Below are 27,312 nucleotides of genomic sequence, written 5' to 3'. Positions count from 1 at the left end.
ATTATTTTTGCTGTAATTATTGTATTATCTTTAGCTATGTTACTTATGACTGTTGTACATGAACCTGTGAATTGTTAAGCGCCACGGAATATGTTGGCGCTATATAAAGATTATTATTATTATTATTATTAAGAACACAGCCAGTACATTTCAGCAGAATTTTTCATGTGCACTAAAAGAAATTGAGAAATTTGACTGTTCATCTAAAATAACAGTGCAACAAGCGATTCCTCTGTATCCTGACATTGTCAGAGATGTTGCCCGAGTGGTTACTGCTTTGCCACCAACCCAAGTTAGTGTAGAGAGGTTGTTCTCTGCTCTCAAAATAATTAGATTAGATTTGAGGGCATCCATTAAGGAGGATCTGACAGAGGCAATACTTTTTCTGAGGACAAATTTATAGATTTCTTCTTATTAACTGCATAACAGTGTTTATTGCATATTTACTTACAAGAGTTTCTAAAAGTTATTTGCTATATTCTAATTGTATTCTAATAAATATAGTTTTTGCTCTAAGTGGTCTGATTACTTATATGATGGTGACAAACTGAATAAGCACGATGTTAATATTTTACAACAGTAAATTTATTGTTACGAATTGGCCATTTATGAAGGCGTCGGAGTCGGAACCTGATAAAATCCAGGAGTCGGAGTCGCAACTGTGGCTTACCGACTCCACAGCCCTGCCTTGAGGGGTGCAGTTTTTAGAATGATGGTGTCACTTTTGGGTATTTTCTGTCATAAAGGCCCCTGAAAGTCACTTCCAATGTGATGTGGTCCCTAAAAAAAAAGGGTTTGTAAATTTTGTTGGAAAAATTAGAAATCGCTGATCAAGGACAACATCTGCAAGGAGTTTGTATGCTCTCCCTGTGTTTGTGTGGGTTTCCTCCCACACTCCAAAGACATACTGATAGGGAATGTAGATTGTGAGCCCCAATGGGGTCACCACCAATCAACTTTTAACCCTTATAACTTCCTAGCAAAAAAATAATTTGGTTCCAAAATTGTGCTGATGTAAAGTAGACATGTGGGAAATGTTATTTATTAACTATTTTGTGTGACATAACTCTCTGATTTAAGGGTATAAAAAGTCAAAGTTTGAAAATTGTGATTTTTTTTCCAAATTTCCTATTTTTTTAACAAATAAACGTCAGTCATATAGAAGAAATGTTACCACAATCATGAAGTACAATATGTCACGAAAAAACATTCTCAGAATCAGGGGGATCCGATGAAGCGTTCCTGAGGTATTACCTCATAAAGTGACAGCGGTCAGAATTGTAAAATTTTGGTCTAACGTGCAAAGTAGCTCGCTGCTTAAGGGGTTGAAAAAAAATGATATCGGCGCCCCCTGCTGCTCAGAGCTAGGAGTGCATCACCACTTTCCAGCCCTGGGCTCACATCCTACTAAGACCATCTGCAAGGAGTATTTGCATGGTTTCCGCCCAAAGTGCTACTGATAGGGAATTTAGCTTGTGAGTGACAATGTGGTATAGTGGACAGCGCTATGTAAGCAAGGCTGTGGAACTAGTAGTCCCAGCATGCACGATCAATTTACCGGCCCGCGCGTGCAGCGCTCCTCTTCCACACTGCCGTAAGCTGCCGACCACACTCATGCTGTAAAGCTTCACCCTGGCGCCTGCGCCTCAGGCCGGAAGTGGCCAGCCTCACGTGACTGGTGACGCGCTTGTCGCCTGCAGTGCACGCAGCGTCCTCCTCTGCCGCTGAGCGTCCCTCAGTCCCAGGTGTCGGAGGGTAGACTGCACGTGCAGTAGACGCCGGCTGGGACTTCCGGTGCTGATAGCTCCACGTTCTCCTGGCTTCTCCGCCACTGAGGAGATGAAGGACGGCATGGCTGTGGACAGTGAGTGGGGCGCGGAGGATGCGGCCTCCGCAGAAGATGGCTTCTCGCTGGAGGAGGTGCTGCGGTTAGGTGGCACTAAGGTAAGAGCTGCCCGGGTCTGGTGCACTAGTGCGGTAGTTTGGGGGTCCTCTTACCTGTTGACACCCGCTCCACGTCTCACTAACAATCCTGGTGTGAGGAGGTCGCCCTGCTCCAGTGATGGCATCACGCCAGGCTGGCTACCTGACAGAGGAGGCAACAGGCCCCCGGCCAGTGGCTACAGACTATGGACCTGGCTGCTGGGCCAGGGCGCTGCCAATCACTGCACCTTATCTACCCATACACATCAAGGAGCTTGTGACTTCTGCAAGCCTTCTAGTTTATGGAGCACCACCCGTCTCAGCCAGAAGAAGATGCAGTTTTGTGATAGGAATGTCTGGAGTCACACTATAAAATATTTCCTGTAACGTTTACTATGAGACTAATGGTGCCCACACACCTTGGATGATGGACAGTTCAGTTTGTCGCTACTTCCCACAGACGTGTTCCTTATGGTGCAGCAACTTATGTCCCATAAAAGAAAAATCTTTAGGCTTATGCGACTCTTCATTTCACACCTATAGTCACGATTAGTGTTGAGCGAGCGTGCTCGTTTAACCCTTTAAACGATCACGCTTAGGCTCTCGCCGAGTGGTTTCAGGGTTTCATTCATTCATTGTCGCCGCACCTGCACAGCTGTGACACATGCAGAGAGCCTGGCGAACTACTCTGCGAGTACCTGAGCGTGCTCGTTTAAATGGTTAAACAAGCGCGCTTGCTCAACACTAGTCACCATACAAGGTGACCTCCCTCTGTCAGTTCGGCCACCTATCCTCATCTCCTTTAAAATGGCAGAGGAATAGGAAGTTCTGTCGGAAGTCTGAACCATGTCTTCTCTGCCTCAGGATGGAAGCAGCACTTTCATCATTGGTGCTTGTCCATTCCAGATCAATCAAAAGGCAGGATATAACACTTTCCATGCCTCGGGTGGCCATTTTAGAGAAGGACGGACCAGGTTGTCAAGTGGACAGAGGGATGGAGAGGCTGAAGGATTAGAGCCTTAGGTATCATGGCTATATATGAGAAATGTATAGTCATATATAGGCAATCACAAGCGGAGAGGATTCACAGCACCACCTCTGCTCTGTCAAGTTAATTCACTTTCAGAATAAATGCTCCCAGATCGACGGTGGTGCAATACCAAGTAAATGATCATTGGATTGAAGAAAAAAAGTAAAGGTAGCACTCACCAATAAGTCTGTGGATATCCTTTATTACTGCCAACAATGCATGCTGGCCAGCGGCATGGGACGGAGACCCCGAAGGGTGTGTGAGGGAGTAGGACTGAGAATGACTGCCGTTTCGCTGCCTTCCGTCGCTTCAACTGGTCACAGCTGTAGTGAACACCTGATTACTGCCTTTTTAAGAGGTAGCATGTTACAAACACACATACAAAAAATAAAGTGCGTTAAAAACAAAGCCATACATTTTGCGGTTCCGCAACAATAATAATTGTTATAGAGAACACATGGAGGATTATGAAAAAGGTATAAAAAAAGATACATAGGCAATTATAATAAAACGGAAAGATCTATTTTCTCATTAAGACCTAATGGTCCTTGGGCTTCGGAATTTAAAATCCACTTAGCCTCATGTTGTAACAGTAGTCTGCTACGGTCACCTCCTTCTGTAGGATTTTTTACTTGTTCCAGCCCTGCAAATCGTAACACATTAGGATCTGCATTGTGACAATCAACTATGTATGTATGTGTTTGTAACATGCTACCTGTAAAAAAGGCAGTAATCAGGTGTTCACTACACCTGGGACCCGTTGAAGCGCCGGAAGGCAGCGAAACGGCCGTCGTCCTCAGTCCTACTCCCCCGCACACCCTTCAGGGTCTCCTTCCCATGCCGCTGGCCAGCATGCATTGTTGGCAGTAATAAAGGATATCCACAGACTTATCGGTGAGTGCTACCTTTACTTTTTTTCTTCAATCCAATAGTCATATATAGGTTTAGGGGATGAATGGTCACTTTAAATTGGTTTTTCCATATATTTTTCATATATATGAGATATAGATAAACTGCACAAAAAAAACCCCTATTTACTCACCTACAGGACCATTGCCGTTCCTCTGCACTGCTGTCTGTTTTTCCTATTGGTCTCCTGGTGGCATCTTTTGAATGCATTAGAGAAGTAAGTGGCTGCTGCATTCACATTCTGTCAAAACGGAAGAGAATGTTTCTTCCAGACTGGATGTAATGCTTAGACTGCAGCCGTTCATTGGCAATTGATTGGCTGCAGCCATCATGTAATGTCCCCTGCTGGATGAAGCAGCAAGGAGACTGAGATGGGACATGGGCAGTGGTGAAGGAGGACAGCGTTCTTCTTGTAAGTGAATACTGTATATGTTTGTTTTTTCCCTTTTTACTCCTTCGTTGGCCTCATTAAGGCTGTGAAGAGGGTGTCCTTTTGGCCTTCATCAGGGTGAGGAGACTAAAATCCATGCATGTGTTTAATGCCTGAAGTGATAAGTATGAATTATAAACACATTATCTTTTTTCCCCCCCATTTAGCAAGATTATATAATGCTTGCTGGCTTGGAAGACACCGGTGAAATAGTGGATGGTGGCAAGAAAGGTGAAATTGATGATTTAGAGGATGGTGAATTAAAGGCATTCGTGGAAAAACTTGGCTTCCAAAAAATTAGCAAAATATTAACAGACCAGAGTGATGGTTCTACTGAACTTGAAGAAAAGGAAAAGAAAATCTCTACTAAAGATAAGAACGGGGCCAATAAAGTTAAAAAGAAAACTGAAACCCAAAATGTGAAAGCCAAAGAGGACAAAGGAAAAACTAAAGTCTCAGCTAAAGATTGCAATATGACCAGCACTGCATCAAAGCACAAAGGGAGGCCCGTCTTTGAGTTCACCACGCGATCAACTCTACTTCTTAAACCTGGGGGAAAGTGGTATGACCATGAATATACTACAGAGTATACAGTGCACCCACAAAATGAAGAGGATGTAAAAAAATACAAAGCTTTGGCTGAGAAACTATATGAACACGAAGTAAACCTGTATAAAAATAAGAAGGAGCTTCAGAAAGGGGCCAACACTGTCTGGATGAAAACCGTTGTTACAACAGGCACACTAGCGGACAGAATGGCTGCCATGACTGTTCTTATCCAGGATGCGCCTGTTCACACTTTGCAATTTGTAGAGAACCTGGTTAATTTGGCTCGGAAAAAGGGCAGCAAACGACAAAACATTATGTCATTAGATACTTTTAAGGATTTGCTCCAGTCTGACCTTTTGCCTGACAATCGCAAGCTTCACATGTTTGTCCAGCACCCGTTTGATAAACTTGAAGAGGTTTCCAGTGGTAACAGAGATGCCAGGGACCGCCGCCTGATATTGTGGTATTTTGAAGAACAGCTGAAGCAGCATGTGGCAGAGTTTGTCAAGGTGTTAGAAACCCTGACTCACGACAGTTTGATTGCAACGAAGGCCAAATCTCTGAATGTAATTTATGAACTTCTCTGTAATAAACCTGAAGAGGAGAAAACCCTTCTGGTCTTGTTAGTCAATAAACTTGGGGACCCCCAGTATAGAGTGGCCACCAAAGCATCCTACCTTCTCGAGATGCTCCTGAATGAACATCCAAACATGAAAGTGGTTGTGTGTCTAGAAGTGGAAAGACTTTTGTACCGACCTAATATCAGCGAAAAAGCACAATACTATGGCATCTGCTTTTTGAATCAGATTATTTTTTCTCATGATGAATCTGACTTGGCAAACCAGCTCATTACAGTTTATTTTTGCTTTTTTCGAGCTTGCATAAAGAAAAAAGAAATTGACTCCAAAATTTTGAGGGCTTTGTTGACTGGGGTGAACAGGGCCTATCCCTATGCTGAAATAGGAAGTGAAAAAGTGAAGGAACAACTGGAAACCCTGTTCAGAATACTGCATGTTGTGAAGTTCAACACAGGGGTGCAGATCCTAATGCTTCTCTTCCAAGTCATGGAGTCGCAGCAGACTGTGTCTAATAGATACTTTGCAGCTTTGTATAGGTAAGCAAAATGGCTCCATGTGGCAACTTTATAGTTGACTTTTCTTTATCTATTTTTATTTTAATAAAAATCTCAGTATTGAGAAGAGACCACTTCTTCTGCTTACTTGTTATGGCCAAAAAAAGGGCAGAAGAGAATAATGACCTCTGATACAGCCATGTAATTGAACAATTTGGATCAGCAAAATTCCATTTGCTGTTCTGTTTAGATAATATTTGCCAGCAAGGTTATACAATCTTTCCATAGTTTATTTTCAGAATCAATACATTCCGGTTATTCCTTGTGAATTTTGAGTTAGTGTACATAAAAGGGGAGGTGTTCAGAAAATTATATTTCTCTTACTCTTCATTGTGGGGCATAGGAACTATGGTTTAAGTCTGCTGCTACCTGGAGACTAGCACTAATAATCAGGGCTGTGGAGTCTGTGTCCATTTTGGTGGAGTTGGAGTCGGTATAAAATGGACTGACTCCTAAAATATATATTAAATTAGGTCATTAGTACAATGCTGTATGTGCTGTAAATGTTTTCATAAGAACTTGGGTAAGTTGTAAAATGTCCTATAAAGGTCCGTCCAGATCTAAGGATCTCAGCTTTTAGTTGAGATAAATTTGTTCTGCATTTCATGTACATTCTCAGTAGTGAGGCAGTGCTGTGGAGTCGGTGGTTTGGCTTACTGACTTCTCAGCTACTCAGCCATCAAGTATCTTGGGTGGTTGGTCCTTTTGCCTTCTGGACTACAGCCCGCCCTCTCTAGTGTGGCTAGTTGCATAAAGCAGAAGATGGAGCTGTGACTTCCAGACCAGTCTTGGTCCACATGATCAAACCTCTTCAGTTTAGTTATGTACCGTATTTTTCGAACTATAAGACACACCGGACCACAAGACGCACCCCAAATTTTGGAAAATAGGAAAAAAAAAATTTTTAGAAGATGGGGGTCTGTCTCATAGTCCGAATAGTTATCTTACCTGGGGGGGCGGTGCAGCTGGGATCACACAGGCATGGTCCCTCAGGAAGCCAGTGGCTAAGTGGAGCAATGCTGCGTTCCCTGGGTGGGAGAAGAGGGTGCCCCAGCAGTGGGGGGGTTGCGGTGGTTGTTGAGGGGGATTACTGGAAGCAGGGTCTCTCCCTCAGGAACCCTGAGATGCTGCGGTCCCAGTGTTGGCAGTGAGGCAGAGCGGAGTGCATTGTTTTTCCGGCTGCCATTTTCCTGAAGCCGTGGTCTATAGGGAAATGGCCGCCTGAGCCAGTGTATGCGCAAATTGGGATGTCGGTGGACATTTCCCTGCGGCTCACCGCTTCTGCCGTCGCTGGATTCCTGAGGGAGGGACCCTGCTTCCTGTGATCCAGCTCCACTACCACCACAACTCCCCGGTAAGATACATTCATAAGACGTACCTCTCATTTTCCTCCCAATTTTGGGGGGAAAAAGTGCGTCTTATGGTCCGAAAAATATGATATGTTCCTTACTGAGGTCCTGTGCTGCGCTGGGTCCCCTTCAAGCGCTCCGGTGGGTCTGCGGTGTCCTGGCGTCTGTGTCCTTGGTTTGTCTACATCCCTTTGTCCTGGCTTTAGCTCATTCAGTGCCTGAGTTAACCAAGGTGGCCCAGACTTTGGTTACAGGTTGCCCAAGGTCTCAATCGCCCCTGGTAATCTGGCTACTGCCCAGACTGCTCTCCAGAGGTCAGTACCCAGTTCCAACTCTTGACACTGATTTGGACTCCTACAAGGCTAAGAGAGAAGATTGGTTCACTGCCTGTATGAGATGATCGCAAAAGGTCATTGATGTGGATCCTTTTACAGAGCAGGGGTTCTTTAGAAGGGGCAGCCATATGGCTTGATGTCTTCTCCAATATCGAGGCATTCGATGGGATGCTGGATAAGGGATGGGAGCTTCCTGACAGATTTGGCGTTAAAGGACACTATGGATAGACATACTGGATTTATGTCCAGGTCAACGCTCGAAGTGGCGGGCTGTGCCCGGGATTTAACGCCACTTGGGTTGCTAAAGCAGTTACAGCCTAGGCATAGCACCTCGGGCAGTTTTCAGATCTCCAAGGCCGGACTTGATGGACGTGGCCGACCAAAACACTCAGGCTAGTAAATATCTTTGTTCAGAGTCCTTTGATGCGGACCTGCTGCTTAGCCACAATATTGCTCACAGCTTGTGCCATCAGCAGGATAGAATTCTACAACTCTTCACCCACGACCAGTTTTTCAGATCTTGTCCCCCCCCAGGATCTCCACCTTGATGGCTAATTTTGGCCAAACCTTAACTATTCAAGCAGGGGTCATTGTGCCTGTCGATTGTCTTCAAAGGTTTCTATTCAAAGTTATTAGTGATACCCAAGAAGGATGGCTCATTGGAGCTCATTCTTGACCTTAGGCTACTGAACAAGAGGGTCTAACTGTCACTTCAGGATGGAGTCTTTTCACTCTGTCATAGTCTCCATGGAACCCAGGGAATTTTTGTCTTCAGTGGATATTCTGAATGCATACCTCCACATTCTGATTTATCCCACTCACCAGAGGTTTGTCGACTTTGCAGTTAACCAGCATCAATTTTAATTTGTGGCCCTTCCCTTCGGCTTGGCCACAGCACCCAGGGTTTTCACAAAGGTCTTGGCCCCAGTTATGGCGCTGCTTCGAAACAGAGACTATGGTTGCTATTCCCTACCTGGATGACATTCTCATCCTACTCTGAGAACGGGGAGAGATTACAGATTCTCTTGAACAACCTGTCTTGCTTTGGGTGGATTCTCAATAGAGCAAAGTCCTCTCAGGACCAGTCGCAATGCCTATGGTTTTGGGTATGTTTGATAACGTTCAGGTGAAAGTCTTTCTCCCGGAGGAGAAGAGATCAGCTCTTCAGTCCAGTATCTGGTCCTTGAGACGACCGTGAGAGCTTGTTGCCCTCTCCTGTCGTTCTGTTTCTCGTCCTTCACGTGGACAAGGTGGTGTTGCGGCTGGTTCCTTTTACTCTAAGGTGGTTATGGCTTTCCACCTTAATGAAGACATCGTCCTTCTGCCCTTCATCCTCTCATCCTGCTGAGAGTTTTTCACAAGCTGGATGCCATCCAAGTAATGCACTGTTATTTGTCTGTCACAGCTCCATTCAGGCATTCAGATGCCTTGTTTGTCATTCCGGAAGGCCCACACAGAGGCCTGGCCATCTCTAAGGCAACCATTGCTCGCTGGATTCAATCGGCTATTCTGGAAGAATATCTGGTTATGACCAGATTTCCCCTATTCAGGATTGGGGCTCACTCTAATTGGCTGAGAGCAACTCTGTAAGGTGCTCTTTTGGACATCAATTCACATATTTTCAAAGTTTTACAGGATTCATACCTTTTGCATTTTGCAGATGGAAGTCTTGACGGGAAGATGTTGTAGGCAGCGGCCGCTCAAAAGGTGGCCTGAGTGAGGACATTTTGTTCCTGTGGCTACCGTTTTGATTTTTGTTCTTTCCGAAGGGACAGCTTAAGTATGTCCCATGGTTCCTGTATTCACAAAGCACGAGAGAAATGAAGATTTTCTGTAAAATCTTTCTTGTGGCTTTTATTGGGGGACACGGCACCCTTCCTTGGTTGTCTGTTCAGGCATGCATTTATGATTTTCTCCAGGAGTGGTTTTGCTTGTATTTCATTCTTTTGCTTCTACTGTTTTCTCTAATTGAGTAGCTTGGTGTCAATAGGCTAGGTATAAACTGCTGGGGAGGTGCTGACTTTTTTGTTAAGGTAAATTAGTGACAGCCTCTAGGTGGCAGCAGACTTCCTGTGTCCCCAGTGAAGGCTATGAGAAAAAGATTATATGTTACACACCAAAAATCTTCATTTTCTTACGTGCATTAAAAATAATGCATGGTTATAAGTTTGTCTTGCCATTAAGCTTGTGCCCTATGGTGCTAGTAATAACTGCAGTGTAGTTCTGTTTTGAAATTGATATTAGGTGGCTGAGCATGTGCAGTCAGTCATTATTCTTCTGCCACTGTAGATTAATTTGTCCAAGCTGGCTTTCTTCTAGTGCAGTAAAATGCCAGGGAGTAGTATGTACAGAGCTGGCTTGCACAGATGAATCTAATTTAAGAGTTGAATACATCTACAGTGACAGAACAATGATTAGACAAAGGTCAGAAATGCAATTTTCTTGATAAATGTAAATATGGTGCCGCGTCCCTTTTTAATCTTCCAGCGACCGAGTCAATTTTGACCCTAATGACAAAGCCACATTTTACATTTCTGACTAGTGTTATTTTGTTGTAATTACTCTGGAACCCTTCGGCGGATCCCACTGATTCTGAATTTTTTTTTTTCGTGACATATTGTACTTCATGATAGTAATAAACTTTCTTTGATAGTTTTGGCGTTTACTTGTGAAAAAAAACAAGTTTGGCGAAAATTTAGCAAAAGTCTCTATGCCCTTAAATCAGAGTTATGTCACACAAAATAAATAACATTTCACATGTCTACTTTACATCAGCACAATTTTTTTAAACTATTTTTTGTTCGGGAGCTATAAGGGTTAAAAGTTGACCAGCGATTTCTCATTTTTCCAACAAAATTTACAAAACCATTTTTTTTAGGGACCACATCACATTTGAAGTGACTTTGCGGGGTCTTTATGACAGAAAATACCCAAAAGTGACACCATTCTAAAAACTGCACCCCTCAAGGTGCTCAAAACCACATTCAAGAAGTTTATTAACCCTTCAGGTGCTTCACAGAAACTGAAGCTACGTGGAAGGAAATAAATTTAACATTTAACTTTTTCACAAAAATTTTACTTCAGACTCAAATTTTTTTATTTTTGGAAGGGTGACAAGAGAAAATGGACCACAAAATTTGTTGTGTAATTTCTCCTGGGCATGCCGATACTCCAAATGTGGGTGAAAACCGCTGTCTGGATGCACAGCAGGGCTCGGAAGGGAAGGAGCACTGTGTGACTTTTTGAACCCAAAATTGGCTGGAATCGAGAGCGGACGCCATGTTGTGTTTGGAGAGCTCCTGATGTGCCTAAACAGTGGAACCCCCCCCCTCCCCCCCCCCCACCACAAGTGACCCCATATTGGAAACTAGACCCCTCAGGGATTTCATCAAGGGGTATAGTGAACATTTTGAACCCAGAGGTACGACACAGAATTTGATGACATTAGGTCATCATATTGAATAAGTTGTCATTAGTCTTGCTCGCTACTTGAGTTTGCATTGGTTGCTTGGGTATACACCATGTATCGCGGGTGCTCGAGTGATATGCTCGAGTCCCCTCCCCGCATGCTTCAGGGCTGTTAGACACTGAAAAAAAAACATGCGGGGATTGCCTGTGTTGTTTTTTTGGGGGCTGTACAACAGAAGTAAACGTGGGGTGGAGGCTCAAGCATGTCACTCGAGCACCCACAATACTTGGAGTATACCCAATGCAAATTCAAGTAGCGAGTACTTGTGCTAAACACTAATCGTCATCTTATCGAGCCCCCACTGATGTGATAATGACCTATTCTATGTGTATGCCATGTCTAGACAACCCCTTTAATGTCTTCTCCAGAATTAGTATGGCCTAGCTGAGGTGTTGTTTCACAATGTGCCTGCTTCTCATGAACTAAGTTTACTAATCTCCTTGGCACGCCCAATATGTATTTGTTCATATAGATATTGTACTTGAAAAGGTGGTAAATGTATGATCTCACTTATCCTGAGAAAGGGGGTCACCGGGTCCCCTGTGTAAATCGGTAGTGCACATGTGTAACAATCTCCATTTGCTCAGCTTCACTCTACTTATCTGACCCATAGATTTCAGCGGCACCAGCATACAGTATATGAATACACGGTGTTCCAGTTGCGATACTTTTGTATTCAGAGAGAAAAGGACCAGATAGATGTGTCTGGCAGCTGCCAGCACCCCAACCATGTGTTTTCAAAAGGCAGTTATGCTCGGTTGGCCAAACAAGAGTGTCCTCTTCTCCACCATTCTTGGGATCAGTGTGTTCAGATACACATATTTGTAACTTATGTAGTGGAAAGAGAAACCTATAAATAAGGGGGTATGTCCTATGCAGGTCCCTAAATAGAAAGATTGATCTTGAAATGCTTGTTAGACAAGGAAGATTTCGTTAAGGAAAAGCCACAAGTTAGATGAGTGCAGAACACGTATGGTTAGATTAGATGATGGGAAGAAACAGTATTGAAAAATATGCAGATCTGTAGTGTTTGTTGAGTTGATGTACCATTTTCTTTTTTTCTATTAACAGAAAGCTTCTAGATCCTGGATTATCACAGGGCTCCAAGCAGACAATGTTTCTTAATCTTCTCTTCAAATCAATGAAAGCCGATGTTGTTCTGAGACGGGTGAAAGCATTTGTGAAGAGGTTGCTACAAATCACATGTTGGCAGAAGCCATCATTTATCTGTGGAGCATTATACTTGATATCAGAGATTTTTAGATTAAAGCCAGGATTAAATGTTTTGCTACATGAAAATGGGGTATGTATGTAAGGTGTGGCAACCTACATTTTAACTAATATTTATTTCTCACTTTTAGCATTGGGGAACACAAAATTCTGGGTATAATCAACATTTGAGACTGTAAGCAAGAAATGTTAGCGCCTCTTACCAGGGCTGTACCTGTCCACAGACACTCTGCTAATGAGTTGGAGATTTGGAGCTGTACACGCTAGACCTTTCCAGCTTTTCTTCCAGTAGGGCAAATGATGACAGTCCAGTGACAGTGTTACTCCCCACCTGTAAGAAGACAGATCAGAGAAGGCCCATTCCTCTACTGCCTGCCAGCCACAGGGTGAATAGAGTAGACTACAGTGGTGCCGACAGAATGAACGTGTGCTCTGTCGTGTATCACTTCGGGCGTGTACCCCTACTGGAGACGGAGACACCTAGACACAGTCTATTACATCTAAGTGTCCTTCTCCAGTAGGTGTGCACGCCTGAAAATGATGCACAAAAGAGCACAAGTTCACGCTGTCTGCACCATTCTAGTCTATGGCCCTGTCAGTGTATACTTCTGAATCCCGTTTTGTGGGGGGAGGGCGGGTTCAGACATATTCCCCGATGGGACCAATGAACGGGTGCCAAAACACAGTGTGAAAGCACCAATATGCTTGAAAAGGCATGAAAATCAGGTATTTCAGGATGTAGGTTGCATAATCGCCACCTAAAGCATTTTATTCCCGATTTCTGGCATAATCACTTTGGGCCTTGGTATGATTTTTTTTAATTTTTTTTTTATGCCAAATTTTTTTGCTGCACTTATTCAAATTGTCTCTTCAGAGAGGAAGAGGACTAGAACTCTAGCGCTACCTACAGGAAGTAGCAATCCTAGAAGTCAATAGTGCCCCTTTAACGAGCCTTATCACATGACTTAGGATAAAAGCCAGAACCAGAAACTCAATTTGCAGACACTGTGTTTCGGGGTACTGCCCCTCGTCAGTGCAAAGTGTGAGTTCTGGTTTGGCTGGATGAGAGGCGTCAGACCGCTATCTAAGGGGTAAGATTTCTCCTTTGCTGCACTTATAAATTCTAGAGTTAAAGAACCCTGGGGTGGTTATAGCAAATTTGGCTCTAAGTGGTATTTTGCACAAAATGTAGTAACTTTTTACATGGACTCCAGCACTATCTCAAACAGCAGGTGGGGCTTGGCAAAAGGGGCGAGGACAGCCGCAGCACGACAAATTTACTATATTGTATGTCAGAAAACGATCTTACATTAAATCTATATTTTGGCACAAAAACAACCGAAAAATAGGTCACTTAATAAATTTGGTGACCCTCACACCAGCCGGCTATATGTTTTAAGACTGGCGAACCTTCCTCCCTTAATATTATATAAAAAAAACAAAAAACTATACTTTTATTTTAGGAAGATGATGAAGAGGAACATTTTCATGACTTACCTGATGATGACCTGACTGACAAAGATGGATCTAATACATGTAATGCCTCTGAAAATCTGACATCTGGTTCATGGATACATCAGGAATCTCTCCAAGGTAAATTCAAGTTGTCCTTCACCATTGTCCATGGTAATAAAATTGTAGGACTAATGGCTTTTGTCATTGGAATAGAAAGACCTTAATAATTAGGTCAGTTGTACATTATTTAACGGGGAGGTGTTTATAAGCTCTTAGAAAGTGAGATGTAATAAACTAATTCAAAAGCTTAATGTGTTTATGGATGTTCTGCGGCATTTATAAAGCTTCATGGAGGGGATGGGCTCAGCTTGTCAGCCTGTAACAACCCTGCATGTTGATCACAGGTTCTAATGGGTTGCACCAAGGACTGCCATGAATTCAACATACTGTTACAGGTATTCATGTTTTGGAAAGCAAAGTATGAAAACATTGCATTTATGAGACTAAAGAGAAAAATCCTAACATGAAAAGTCAGCAGCATTCACTGGTGCCTATACATAATCCAGTCGAGTCCTAATTTCCAGCCCACCACTTTGCGGAAATGACAGTCTAGAATACTATGTAACAATCAGCACACAGAACCATGTAACTGTATTCACTGATAGGCTATGTGCCCACGATGCAGAAATTCTCTGGATTTTTTCCTGAGTGTTTCTGCATCTCCCCTGGCAGAAAAAACGCATGCGGATTGTACATGCGTTTTTCCTGCCAGGGACAAGCGGAAGTGAAGCGTTCTTCACATGCATTTCCGCATGCGGGTTGTCAAGCGCTTTCCAAGCGATTTTAGTATCACTTGGAAAGTGCTTGACAACTTGGTCACACTATATAAATCCATGCAACCGCGTGGATTTATATATTGTGACCGAAAGAATAAAAAATAAATATTATACTTACCTTCTGATGGCCCCCGGTGTCCTTGTCTTGGCTTGCCGGTAGCTCGCTGTAGACTAGAGGACCTGCAGACATCGGCGGTCGCATGACCCGTCACATGACTAAATGACGTCAGCGCAGGTCCTTCAGTCCACCGCGATCTGCCGGCAACCCGAGACAAGCACACCGGGGGCCCTCAGAAGGTAAGTATAATATTTTTTATTTTTTTTTTTTACACGTTCTATGGTACCCGGGTCCGGAGGAGAGTCTCCTCTCCTCTAGACCCTGGTACCATCCGCACATTGAAACGCTTGGATTCTGCATGTACAGATGCAGTGATGTGTAATACATGCGTTCCAATGCAAGTCAATGGCAGCCAAAACACAGCACTTCCGCAAAATAATTGGTAATGCTGTGGATTTTTCCACAATGATAATCCGCAGCGGAAATTTCCGCAGCATGTACACAGCACACGTGGATTATCATTGGGGAACATGGCAGACCTTCTACCAAGCGTTTTTTAAGCGTTTCTGCAGCGGAATTGCCACTGCAGAAACGCTTTAAAAGCACATTGTGGGCACACAGCCTTACTGATACCGATGAGAGTCCAAGGCAGGAATCTGAGTCCCTTGGCTTTTCACTGTGGTTAGCCAAATTAAGTGGGGTAAAGGCCGCCGACCCTGCTTATGTTGATGGGTGCTGCTAACAGTCTAATGTGTATGAAGGCGCTTGCCGACTGATCACCAGGGAAGATCGAGTATGTCTTGATTTTGGACTGCCGGTCGTATTGTTCTCCTTGGGATAAGCTGAAGGCTTTCTCATACAGAACACGGGAGTGCTCAGCCGAACAACTGCTCCTATATATGCGATAGACTCGTCTGAGATGACTGTCAACTGAACGAAAGGCTAATTCATCGTTCGGCCAAATGTCATCTAATGTGTAGCCAGCTACTTCAACCACCCATGTATTCATCTGATTCATGTCACTTTTTATTTTTTTTGCTATGTATCGCTACAGAAATATTTTCACAGTTTAAAAATCATTGCCAGTTTTTATTTATATCAAATAAATGTTTTGCTTGTTTGTGAAGTGATTGCCAGTAGGCATAGTAGGTGACCAAGCGTTATAACATGGTTCTGCTAAATGGGCCTTTAAAGGGGTTGTCCTGGTTTAGTAAACTTTTGTCCACCTACTCTATTAGCTTAAAAAACCTGCTTGATTTATCCCACCAGGGTCTGTTGCTGTGCTTCTGCCACTGCGCCTGTCTGCCTTGTTTGACTGCAGCGCTGTTGATTGACTGCTTTCAGACACACTGAGGTAGGTAAGGGTGGAAGTTCTGTCACACGTGTCACTGCTGCAGTCAAACAACACAAACTGGGGCACTACCCAAATCTCTGAGCTACCAGCCAAGCAGAGGAAGGTGGGGACATTTGGGGGATAGAGGCAGAGATTGGAAAGTGCTTTGACTTTCCCAGTGCACTACAGCGTATGAGTTATGCCAGCTATTATTCAGTCGGAGAGAAACAGATTGCATGCAGAAAGCTATGTATGACATTATCATTCGGAGAGAAACGTGACCATGTAAACCAGGGGTCCACAACATGCTGCCTGCAATTCCTTTCTGTGTGGCCCCCAACAATGACAGAAAAATGCTTGACTGTCAGGTTACTATATGTGTCATCCACACAGAAGATAAGTGGAAAGCAACTGAGGAGCAGGGACAAGTACTAATGGTGTCCTGTGGAGACACCTCTGGATGCCTTATACATCAGGAGAATGGGGTCTCGGCACTCCAAAAAGGAGTATGTGAATTACACAGGCAGGGTAGCCTTCCATGTTTGCTACTCTCCACTGTAGTTTATGGGAGTTGTGAAAAATTAGGCAGTAAGCACATAACCTATTGTAGATCGCCATGTACATGCATGACCTATCCCTCTATAGGGCATATTCAGTTTTTTACAAGGATTTAGAAGCAGATTTTAAGGCAAATTCTATTGGTTTTACAGTGAAATGTTCAAAATAAGTGCTAAAACAGCACTGTGTGTGCACTAAAGGACCTTTTCTCATTATAATTAGTAGGAAACTTATTCAAAGAATATTTGACACAATTTTATCTGTGAATTTAGGAGCCGAATCTATTTCTTAATCCTCTTAAAAACAACTGTGTGACCGTACCAACATCAGGGCTGTGGAGTTGGTGTCTGCATAAAATGGACCGACTCCTAAAATATATACCGTATTTTTCGGACCATAAGACGCACTTTTTTCCTCCAAAATTTTGGAGGAAAATGGGGGGTGCGTCTTATGGTCCGAATGTTGGGGGGGGGTGTATATCTTATGTGTGGTGTGGGGGGAGCGGTATCGGTGGAGGAGCGGGGCACAGGAGGCAGCAGCCGCCTGCTGCAGCCTACACTGTCCCCGCTGCTAAAGAAAATGAATATTCACTGGGGGTGGGGAGCACTGAACATTCATGCTCCTTAATAGCGGTATACAGCGTAGCCGCGCTGCGGCTGCTGCCGGCTATCTCCTGTGCCCGTTGTTAAAGGCATGAATATTCAACCTCTCTCCACGCCCATTGGGGAGGAGGTGAATATTCATGCCCTTTAATGAGCGGGCACAGGAGAAAGCCGGCACAGCCGCAGCGCGGCTCCGCTGTGTGCCGGCTATGAAGGAGAGTGAAGTCACTGCTCCCCGTGCGCACAATCCGGCGTGGGGAGCAGTGACTTCCGGCAGCTGATCTCTCCTTGTGAGCCGCGCATGGCAGTGACGTCATGCGCGGCTCACATCTAGAGATCAATGCAGGCAGACCGGACGCAGCGCTGGAGGAGAGAGAAGAAAGGCGAGTATGAGTGTTTATTTTTTTTTTAATGTGCAGCCTGATAGGGATTAGGGTTGCCATGCATACCAGGACAGGGATGAGGGGTGCCATGCAAACCTGGACAGGGATGAGGGGTGCCATGCAAACCTGGACAGGGATGAGGGGTGCCATGCAAACCTGGACAGGGATGAGGGGTGCCATGCAAACCTGGACAGGGATGAGGGGTGCGCCATGCAAACCTGGACAGGGATGAGGGGTGCGCCATGCAAACCTGGACAGGGATGAGGGGTGCGCCATGCAAACCTGGACAGGGATGAGGGGTGCGCCATGCAAACCTGGACAGGGATGAGGGGTGCGCCATGCAAACCTGGACAGGGATGAGGGGTGCGCCATGCAAACCTGGACAGGGATGAGGGGTGCGCCATGCAAACCTGGACAGGGATGAGGGGTGCGCCATGCAAACCTGGACAGGGATGAGGGGTGCGCCATGCAAACCTGGACAGGGATGAGGGGTGCGCCATGCAAACCTGGACAGGGATGAGGGGTGCGCCATGCAAACCTGGACAGGGATGAGGGGTGCGCCATGCAAACCTGGACAGGGATGAGGGGTGCGCCATGCAAACCTGGACAGGGATGAGGGGTGCGCCATGCAAACCTGGACAGGGATGAGGGGTGCGCCATGCAAACCTGGACAGGGATGAGGGGTGCGCCATGCAAACCTGGACAGGGATGAGGGGTGCGCCATGCAAACCTGGACAGGGATGAGGGGTGCGCCATGCAAACCTGGACAGGGATGAGGGGTGCGCCATGCAAACCTGGACAGGGATGAGGGTTGCGCCATGCAAACCTGGACAGGGATGAGGGGTGCGCCATGCAAACCTGGACAGGGATGAGGGGTGCGCCATGCAAACCTGGACAGGGATGAGGGGTGCGCCATGCAAACCTGGACAGGGATGAGGGGTGCGCCATGCAAACCTGGACAGGGATGAGGGGTGCGCCATGCAAACCTGGACAGGGATGAGGGGTGCGCCATGCAAACCTGGACAGGGATGAGGGGTGCGCCATGCAAACCTGGACAGGGATGAGGGGTGCGCCATGCAAACCTGGACAGGGATGAGGGGTGCGCCATGCAAACCTGGACAGGGATGAGGGGTGCGCCATGCAAACCTGGACAGGGATGAGGGGTGCGCCAGGCAAACCTGGACAGGGATGAGGGGTGCGCCAGGCAAACCTGGACAGGGATGAGGGGTGCGCCAGGCAAACCTGGACAGGGATGAGGGGTGCGCCAGGCAAACCTGGACAGGGATGAGGGGGGTGCCAGGCATACCCTGATGGGGATGGGGACCACATATAAAAGGAAGGGGGGCAGCATATATACCAGGATGGGGGATATTGTCAGAATCGGGGGACATTACCCTATACCAGTGTCAGCAGAAGACCCCCTCCCTCTTAAAAGTGCATCATGACCACATTTTTTGCTTTAAATTTTTATTTTTTTATTTTCCTCCTCTAAAACCTAGGTTCGTCTTATAGTCCGAAAAATATGGTAATAATTTGGGAAAAGTAGTTCAGTGCAGTGCAGGATGTGCTGTAAATGTTTTCATAAGAATTTGGGAAAGTTATGAAATGTCCTATAAAGGTCTGTTCTGTCGGCCCGCTCTGCGCTCCTGCTTGGTTCCCGGCACTTTGCAGTGAGTTGAAGGACCTGCGCTGACTTCAGTCATGTGACGGGTCACGCGACGCTGACGTCGGCAGGTCTTTCAATTCACTGTTGCCGGAAAGGGAGAGCGGAGTGAGCGGGACACCGGGGGCCATCGGAGGATAAGTATATATTTATTTTTACCACTCTCTCGGGTCACACTATATAAATCATTGCCGTTTGCATGGATTTATATAGTGTGACCAAGTTGTCACAAGCACTTTCCAAGTGATGCTAATCGCTTGGAAAGCGCTTGTCAATCCGCATGTGGAAATGTCAGTGGGTGACCGCTCCATTTCCGCATGTCCCTGGCAGGAAAACGCATGTACAATCCGCATGTACAATCCACATGCGTTTTTTTCTGCCAGGGAGATGCAGAAACGCTCAGGAAAAAATTCTGAGCATTTCTGCATCGTGTGCACATAGCCTTAGTGAGGTTTTTGATATTGCCAGTCCTTTGCAGCATTTCTGAGCTTATTTTGTAAATTAGGTTACTTGTTTTTTCATTGTGCTTTTTTTACGTGCGTTTTTGCGTTTTTTTTATGCTACCATTTTTGTCTTTTTTTCGTTATGTTATACCGTACTTTAAATAAAGCTACTTTGTGTCTACGAACTCTGAATTACCTGTAGAATGATCATGGCTGGTCAGTTCTAGCATTTAGTGAACGTGGTATAAAAATAAACCCCAAAACAACTGTAGAATTGCACTATTTTTGCAATTTCACCGCCCTTAGAATTTTTTCCCCGTTTTCCAGTACACTATATGGTAAACCCAGTGATGGCATTCAAAAGTACAACTCGTCCCGCAAAAAATAAGGCCACACATGGTCATATCGACCGAAAAATAGAAAACGCTATGGCTCTGGGAAGAAGGGGAGTAAAAAACGAAAACTGAAAATGCCCCAGTCATGAAGTGGGTTAATGTCAAAATTAGCTCTGTCAATAAGGGGTTAATACAGCACATTAGGCTATGTTCACACATCATGGTTTTTTTTTTTTTGCCATCAATTTTCTGCACCAAAATCTTTCAAGGGAGGTTTGTTAGGCTGTGTGCCCACGATGCATTTTTCAAGCGTTTACGCTGCGGAATTTCTGCAGCGTAAACGCTTGGTAAACCTTCCCCCATGGTCTCCAATGTAATTCCGCACTTTCAATGCTGCGCTCAAAAATCCGCAGCATGTCCATTAATTTTGCGGAAGCTTTGCGTTTTCGCTGACATTGACTTGCATTAGAATGCGCCAATTCCGCAAGACTGCATCTGTACTTGCGTAATTGGCGCGTTCTAATGTGCGGATGGTACCCGGGTGTGGAGGACAGGAGACTCTCCTCCACACCCAGGTACCATAAAAAAAAAGAATAAAATAAAAAATAAAGATTATATTCACCTTCCGACAGCCCCCGGACTCCTTCTCTCCGCTTGCCGACAGATCGCGCAGGACTGAAGGACCTGCGCTGACGTCAGTCATGTGACGGCAGGTCTTTTCAGTACCGCGATCTGACGGCAGCCAGCACAGGAGCTCAGCAAGTCTCGGGGGCCATCGGAAGGTAAGTATAGTTTATTTTTTTATTTTTAACCAGTCTCTCGGGTCACACTATATAAATCCATGCCGTTTGCATGGATTTATATAGTGTGACCTAGTTGTTACAAGCACTTTCCAAGTGATGCTAATCGCTTGGAAAACGCTTGTCAACCCGCATGCGGAAATGCCAGTGAATAACGCTTCGTTTCCGCATGTCCCTGGCAGGAAAACGCATGTACAATCCGCATGTACAATCCACATGCGTTTTTTCTGCCAGGGAGATGCAGAAACGCTCAGGAAAAAATCCCGAGCATTTCTGCATCGTGGGCACATAGCCTCAAGGATTTTTCTTGCAGTTTTGATGCGTTTTTTTTTTTTCACTGTCCACCTGTGCCTTTTTAAGCTTTGCTTCCACCATAGAAGTATGAACACAGGTCAACCAATGCAAGACATATGTGAAACCAAATTAACCAGAATTTCAAATGTGTAGTGGGGGAGGTGAATTGTTCAGGAATAGTTTAGATTCTGGCAGTGCATTGATTTTGTATGACACTATTTACTTTCACACTATAGGGTCTGACATTCAGTTGCTCAGGGCATTGTTTAATTTCACACCTGCCTGGGCCACAGGTATTGTTCAGTCTGACATGTAGCTCAGCCAATGTTTACACTACTACACATCACTAATTTAATTACACTGTCCTAATACAAATTATCATCTCTGACCAAGACAAGATGGTAAAATCACAAAAATAAATGTTTCACATATTGCTGTACTTGCTTATTTTCACTAAAAACGCAGCAAAACCTGATAGCTATGTTCACACACCGTTTTTTTCAGCGGTTTTTTCACTACTTATTACTTCCAATGGGTAAAAAATGCTGAAAGAAGTGACATGCAAGTCACAAAATCCTGAACAAAAAAAAACATGAATCAAAAATCGCTGAAAAAAACATGTGTGAACATAGCCTTTGTTATCAATCCATTGTGAACATGCATAGCAGTTCAGGGTAATTCTGGACCATATGCGGCTGCGGCTGACTGCACTATGTGAAACTTCTAAAAATAAAGGCACTTTTGACAGGTTTGCATTTTGAGTGATTGAACAGTCGTTTATTTTATTTTTTTGTGATTACCGTGTACACTCGAGTATAAGCCGAGGTACCTAATTTTACCACAAAAAACTGCAAAAACTTATTGACACAAGTATAAGCCTAGGGTGGGAAATGCAGCAGCTACTGGTAAATTTCCCAATCCTGGTATGCGCGGCCCCCTCGTCCCCCAATCCTGGTATGCACGGCCCCCTCGTCCCCCAATCCTGGTATGCACGGCCCCCTCACACAAAAAAAATAAACCCTTTTACTCCCCTTCCTTCCTCACCTCAGCTCCAGCGCTGCGTCTTGTTCTGCTGCAGCTGCTTATGTCAGCATCTGAGAGCACCGGGTGTCACTGCAATGCGCTCTCAGACGCTGATGTGAGCTGCCGGGATATTCACTCCTCTCTCCACGCCGTTACCATGGGGTGTCCACCAATGGAATTTCTATTTCTAAGCCGAGGGGGGCTTTTTCAGCACAACAAAAATGTGCTGAAAAACTCTGCTTATACTCGATTATATACGGTATTTGCAGAACATGACAAATTAATGCTAGCCAGTGGCAATCCAAAATCTGTCTATCAGAAGAGTTTTGTATTTATTTGATGTAGCACATGAATGGAAATCCTAGATTGTTAACCAAATTGCTGACTACAACAGATTATTCTGATGGAATGAATTAATTTTAGGGCAGAGTATTTTGGTTACATTCATTTTTATAATTGATTCAGGTTGGGTTACATTCATGCAGATGTGTGAAAAACTAGGTCCTCTGGTTCTACATAGCACACCTTATTAATAGAGGTGAAAAAGTTTCAAATGGCAAAGATATAAAATATTTTACCTGACTATTATGCTGATCTGTATTTATCTAGATCCTCAGTTCAGGAAAGGGAGTTGAAGGAATTTTTGTCTTTAGGTTCTCCAGACAACCGTGGAATAGTGACCCATCTCTATCTTCAGACAATTCCTAATGAAATGGCCTCGGGTTCAGAGGGAATGCTATAAGAAATATAGTGATATTCTTCTACCACTTTGTTTCAGGAGGCCACTGATTTGGGTCAACTACCTAATTCTGTGATTCTTTTGAAACCTGACAATGTATCAATTGATATCAATAGTTATTTATTACCACTTTTAGATAAAATTAATGTCAAGAATAATGCACGATTCAGTCTCCCAATGTTGATAGTGGTTAGAGGAAACTTCACCCCTTCACCATCTTGTGATTTTTTTCGCTTTCATTTTTTGCTCCTTTTCTTCCCAGAGCCTTATCATTTTTTTTTTTTATTTTTCCATCAATATGGCCTTATGAGGGCTTGTTTTTATGGGGTGAGTTGTACTCTTGAACATCACCATTGATTTTACCATATAGTGTACTGGAAAACGGGGGAAAAAAATTCCAAGTGGTGTGAAATTGCAAAAAAAAAAAGTGCAATTCCACAATTGTTTTTTGGGTTTTCTTTTTACTATGTTCCCTTAAAGGCTTCAACTGACGTGCCGTTAGGTTTCTGCAGGTCATTATGTGTTTGTAGATGCCAAACATATATAGGTTCTTTTTTAATTAAGTGTTGGGGGGGAAAAAAAAAGACATTTTACGAGACCCTTAGCATCTCCATTTCTCTGGATCTGGGGCTGGTTGAGGGCTTATTTTTTGCACGCCAAGCTGACTTTTTTTATCTATTCATCCCTTTTTGCGGTTGATACGATGATTTGATCGCTTGTTATTGCATATTATTGCAATGTTGTGTGCGGCGACCAAAAAAAACTTTAAAAAATAAACATTTTTTCTTTACTTTTCACTTGCTTCAATAATTGCCTTAGGAGACTTGAAGCTGCGATCATCCGAATGCTTGTGCTACACACAGCAGAGCTTCAGATGCTATGAGAAATGCTCATCTTCTATGAGCGCCGGCCACTGTGCAGCGCTCATAGCAGAATGGTAAAGACGTTAATGATGTCTTCTGAAGACCCCCCCCCCCCCCGGTTGTCACGCCGACCCATCAACGCCCCATGATCATGTGACTAAGGTGCCAATGGACGAAGTTAGTGATGCGCTACCGGCGCAGCCATGTTAAATGCCGCTTTCAAAGTTTGACAGCGGCACTTAACATGTTAGCCATGAATTGATTGTGTTTCCACCCACGGGTGATCAGATCAGCTGTCGTGTTGGAAACTATGTGGGCTCAGCGCCAGAGCCTGCATCAAAGTGGGAGAGGTAATCTATGATGTATAGATACATCATAGGCCGTAAAGGAGTTTAAATGCATTCTCTTGGGGATAAAAATCATTTTTGCAATTGGGTTTCATTAAAAAGTTTGCACTACTAACCTATCGCCTCTGTAATTACACTGTCTATTGGTGGCTGCAGAATCAGATAACTGAGTTAGCCACATTATTTTTATTGTCACAGATGTGCTGAGGACGTGATTTGTGGCACTTACTATTATACAGGTATGACAGGTTCTCCTCCTGCTCTTGTTAGTGCAGCTTTCCTCAGACTGCTCAGCTCTCCAGTCCATACAATGGCTGCTGGTGCAGGAATGTGTGACCAGACCTGTCCATTTAAGAAAAGAAAAGAAAGTCCCCAAAGGTGGACAACCCCTTTAATTAAAATGGTCCTCAAGTATTACACATTCTGCACAATGCACCTAAATGGATACTGATGTGCCCTCTCACAAAATACATAGCGTAGTTTATTCAGAGCACTCCAATAGAAAAAAAAAAAGCCAGAATCAAATAGGATTATTTTCAGAGGGATAAGGTAGATAGTAGCTTGGCTTTTTCCTAATGCTTGGATATATAATTTGTGTTCATAAATACAGCATATAAAGGGCTGGGGAAGTTCAGATTCTTTGTATATCGACCAATGTCTAGCTGAGAATGTTATTCCTTGGAATGTTGCATAGGCCCCTGGGAGGTGTACCCTTAGGTCCTAAATAACAAGAGTGACTGTCACTTCTGAATAGAAAACTGGTATGTACAGATGCGAACTAAGAGTAACCAGTAGTGATGAGCGAGCTTGCTCGTTTAACCCTTTCAAAGAGCATGCTTGGGTGCTTATACGAGCACGCCAAAGCTACTTGGTATTATGTTCCAGTCCCTGCGTCTGCATGATTTACAGTTGTAAGACAGCTTCAACACTTGAGGATTCCCTAAGAAACAAGAAATCCCTCCATGTGTTCAGGCTGTGTTACAGCTGTAAATCATTCAGACGCAGGGACTAGAACGATTTATACGAGCACGCCAAAGCTACTCGGTAAGCACCCGAGCATGCTCGGTGAAAGGGTTAAACGAGCACGCTCGCTCATCACTAGTAGGCATCTCTATACATAACACAAAGTTGCACTCTGTAGTGCCATAGCATGCAAACATGAAATACATGAAATTAGAATTGCATCACTGCTTTAGATAATAAGCAGAAATGGAGATGCCCAGCACATAATTTGGCCAGTTCATGATTATGTAAAAGGCCCCGACTACTAACGGCGGGGGTAAGATTCAGTTTTGATACAGTGATGCCACTGACAGGACAGATGAGCTTTAGGCTGCGTGCCCACGATGCAGAAATGCTCCGGATTTTTTCCTGAGCGTTTCTGCATCTTAATGGCAGAAAAAAACACATGCGGATTGTACATGCGTTTTCCTGCCAGGGACATGCGGATGTGAAGCGTTCTTCACTTGCATTTCCGCATGCAGTTGTCAAGCGCTTTCCAAGCGATTTTTAGCATCACTTGGAAAGTGCTTGACTACTTGGTCACACTATATAAATCCAGGCAAATGGCATGGATTTATGTTGTGTGACCCCCAAAGAATGTCAAAAAATAAAAAAATAAATATATACTTACTTTTTGATGGCCCCCGGAGTCTTGCTTCAATCCGTCCTGGCTTTCCGGCAGCTCGCGGTACACTGAAGGACCTGCTGTCACATGACTATGGCGTCAGCGCAGGTCCTTAAGTCCACCGCGAGCTGCTGACAAACACACCGGAGGCCATCAGAAGGTAAGTATAATATTTATTTTTTATTTTATTCTTTTTTTTACAGGTTCTATGGTACCCGGGTCCGGAGGAGAGTCTCCTCTTCTCTAGACCTGGGTACCATCCGCACATTAGAACGCATGGAATCCACATGTACAGATGCAAGTCAATGGCGGCGAAAACGCAGTGCTTCCACAAAATAATTGGTAGTGCTGCGTTTTTTTCCGCAATGATAATCCGCAGCGGAAATTTCACATGCGGATTATCATTGGGGAACATAGCAGGCCTTCTACCATGCGTTTTTAAGCATTTCTCCAGCGTTTTTGCCGCTGCAGAAACGCTTCAAAAACGCATCGTGGGCACACAGCGTTAAAAGAAAAATGGTGGTAAAACAATAACAAGATTTATTGTAACAAAACTCGCCCCTGTTTGTATGGGGAAGAAAAGTGAATAGAATAAACAGTAAAATTTTTAATCCAACAACTCGTACAAAAGAATTTTGTTTTTTTTCTTACCAGGAGAACAGCCACATATCCCTGGTCCCAGTAAGGGGATGTCTTCCCTTGGACCAATAATGCTACCCCTCTCCCCTAAATGTGTCCGGACTTAAACAGGGCTAGTTCCTAAGGGGAAGCCGTAATATGTGTCTTTTCTCCTGGTTCACAATCTTAAGACTATTCCCAATCAATAAACTTTCTGAGATCCCAATATGACCAAACTCAGCTGTACAGCTAGGCGTATTACAGCCCAAGTTCACCTAACAAGAATAACATATAAAATAAACAACCATATTCAATTCCCATTTACAAGAACACAGATGATAGCAAATTAATTTAATTTGCATGCTCTGCGGGAAATTCAATCCAGACAGGTGGAGCCTTGGGAGCTTCACCACGGACTGTGGCCTTCCTGAACTTCGCACCGCTCTATTAACAGTCATTGACAAGATGAACACAGTTCGTGCCTCACTGACACCGTCCCATAGAGACTAGTCATTTAGATAGGGTCAGCTAGGTGTTGAGACCAAACTAACTCGTTGGACCGGTCAGGGAGTATTTAAAATAATAAGAAGAACATGAGGTACCTCATCCTTGTTTAAAACATAGGGCGCCGTGTCACACTTCACAAGATGGCCGGCTCTTTTCAATGTTATCCCACTGTTGCACTTCCCCGCGTTCTTCGCTGAACAGAAATAGAGGATTATTTTCCCAGACATCACCAATCACAGGAGCCGGAAAACGCTGCAATCCAAGGGGGAACCAGGTTCACCTACTCCGGACCTTCCTTTTTTTTTCTCATCCACCAGGAGCTCCCAGACCACACGCGTCACGTCCCAGCTCTGTCTCCCTGGCAACCAAACCCCTCTCCATCAAACAAACTTTATCCATCCTCAGCTTGAGTGGCAGAGCAATGATGCAATGAAAGTATTTTATAACTCAAGAAGCAAAATTGCATTTTCAC

General features: G+C 44.3%; 2 protein-coding genes across 5 annotated transcripts in view; one reads left to right on the top strand and one right to left on the bottom strand.

Annotated features, from left to right (window-relative positions):
- NDUFAF7 (NADH:ubiquinone oxidoreductase complex assembly factor 7) overlaps nucleotides 1-1,696 on the bottom strand; it is an 86,209-nt gene extending 84,513 nt beyond the window's left edge. For all 4 annotated transcript variants that reach the window (XM_073671444.1, XM_073671443.1, XM_073671442.1 and 1 more), the window contains exon 1: nucleotides 1,559-1,696. In XM_073671444.1, the coding sequence (XP_073527545.1) occupies nucleotides 1,559-1,616 (58 nt within the window). In that variant the 5' untranslated portion in view covers nucleotides 1,617-1,696. The remainder of the gene's footprint in view (nucleotides 1-1,558) is intronic.
- CEBPZ (CCAAT enhancer binding protein zeta) overlaps nucleotides 1,637-27,312 on the top strand; it is a 59,570-nt gene continuing 33,894 nt past the window's right edge. The window contains exons 1-4 of the mRNA XM_073671440.1: nucleotides 1,637-1,944; nucleotides 4,460-5,955; nucleotides 12,198-12,429; nucleotides 13,820-13,949. Of these exons, the coding sequence (XP_073527541.1) occupies nucleotides 1,840-1,944; nucleotides 4,460-5,955; nucleotides 12,198-12,429; nucleotides 13,820-13,949 (1,963 nt within the window). The 5' untranslated portion in view covers nucleotides 1,637-1,839. The remainder of the gene's footprint in view (nucleotides 1,945-4,459; nucleotides 5,956-12,197; nucleotides 12,430-13,819; nucleotides 13,950-27,312) is intronic.

This window comes from Phyllobates terribilis, unplaced genomic scaffold (genome assembly GCF_046119375.1).
Source record: "Phyllobates terribilis strain yellow unplaced genomic scaffold, ASM4611937v1 Scaffold_3__8_contigs__length_932513732, whole genome shotgun sequence".
In the NCBI taxonomy this organism is placed as follows: Eukaryota; Metazoa; Chordata; class Amphibia; order Anura; family Dendrobatidae; genus Phyllobates; species Phyllobates terribilis.
Note: the sequence above shows the minus strand (reverse complement) of the source record. Positions and strands in the feature narration are given on the sequence as shown.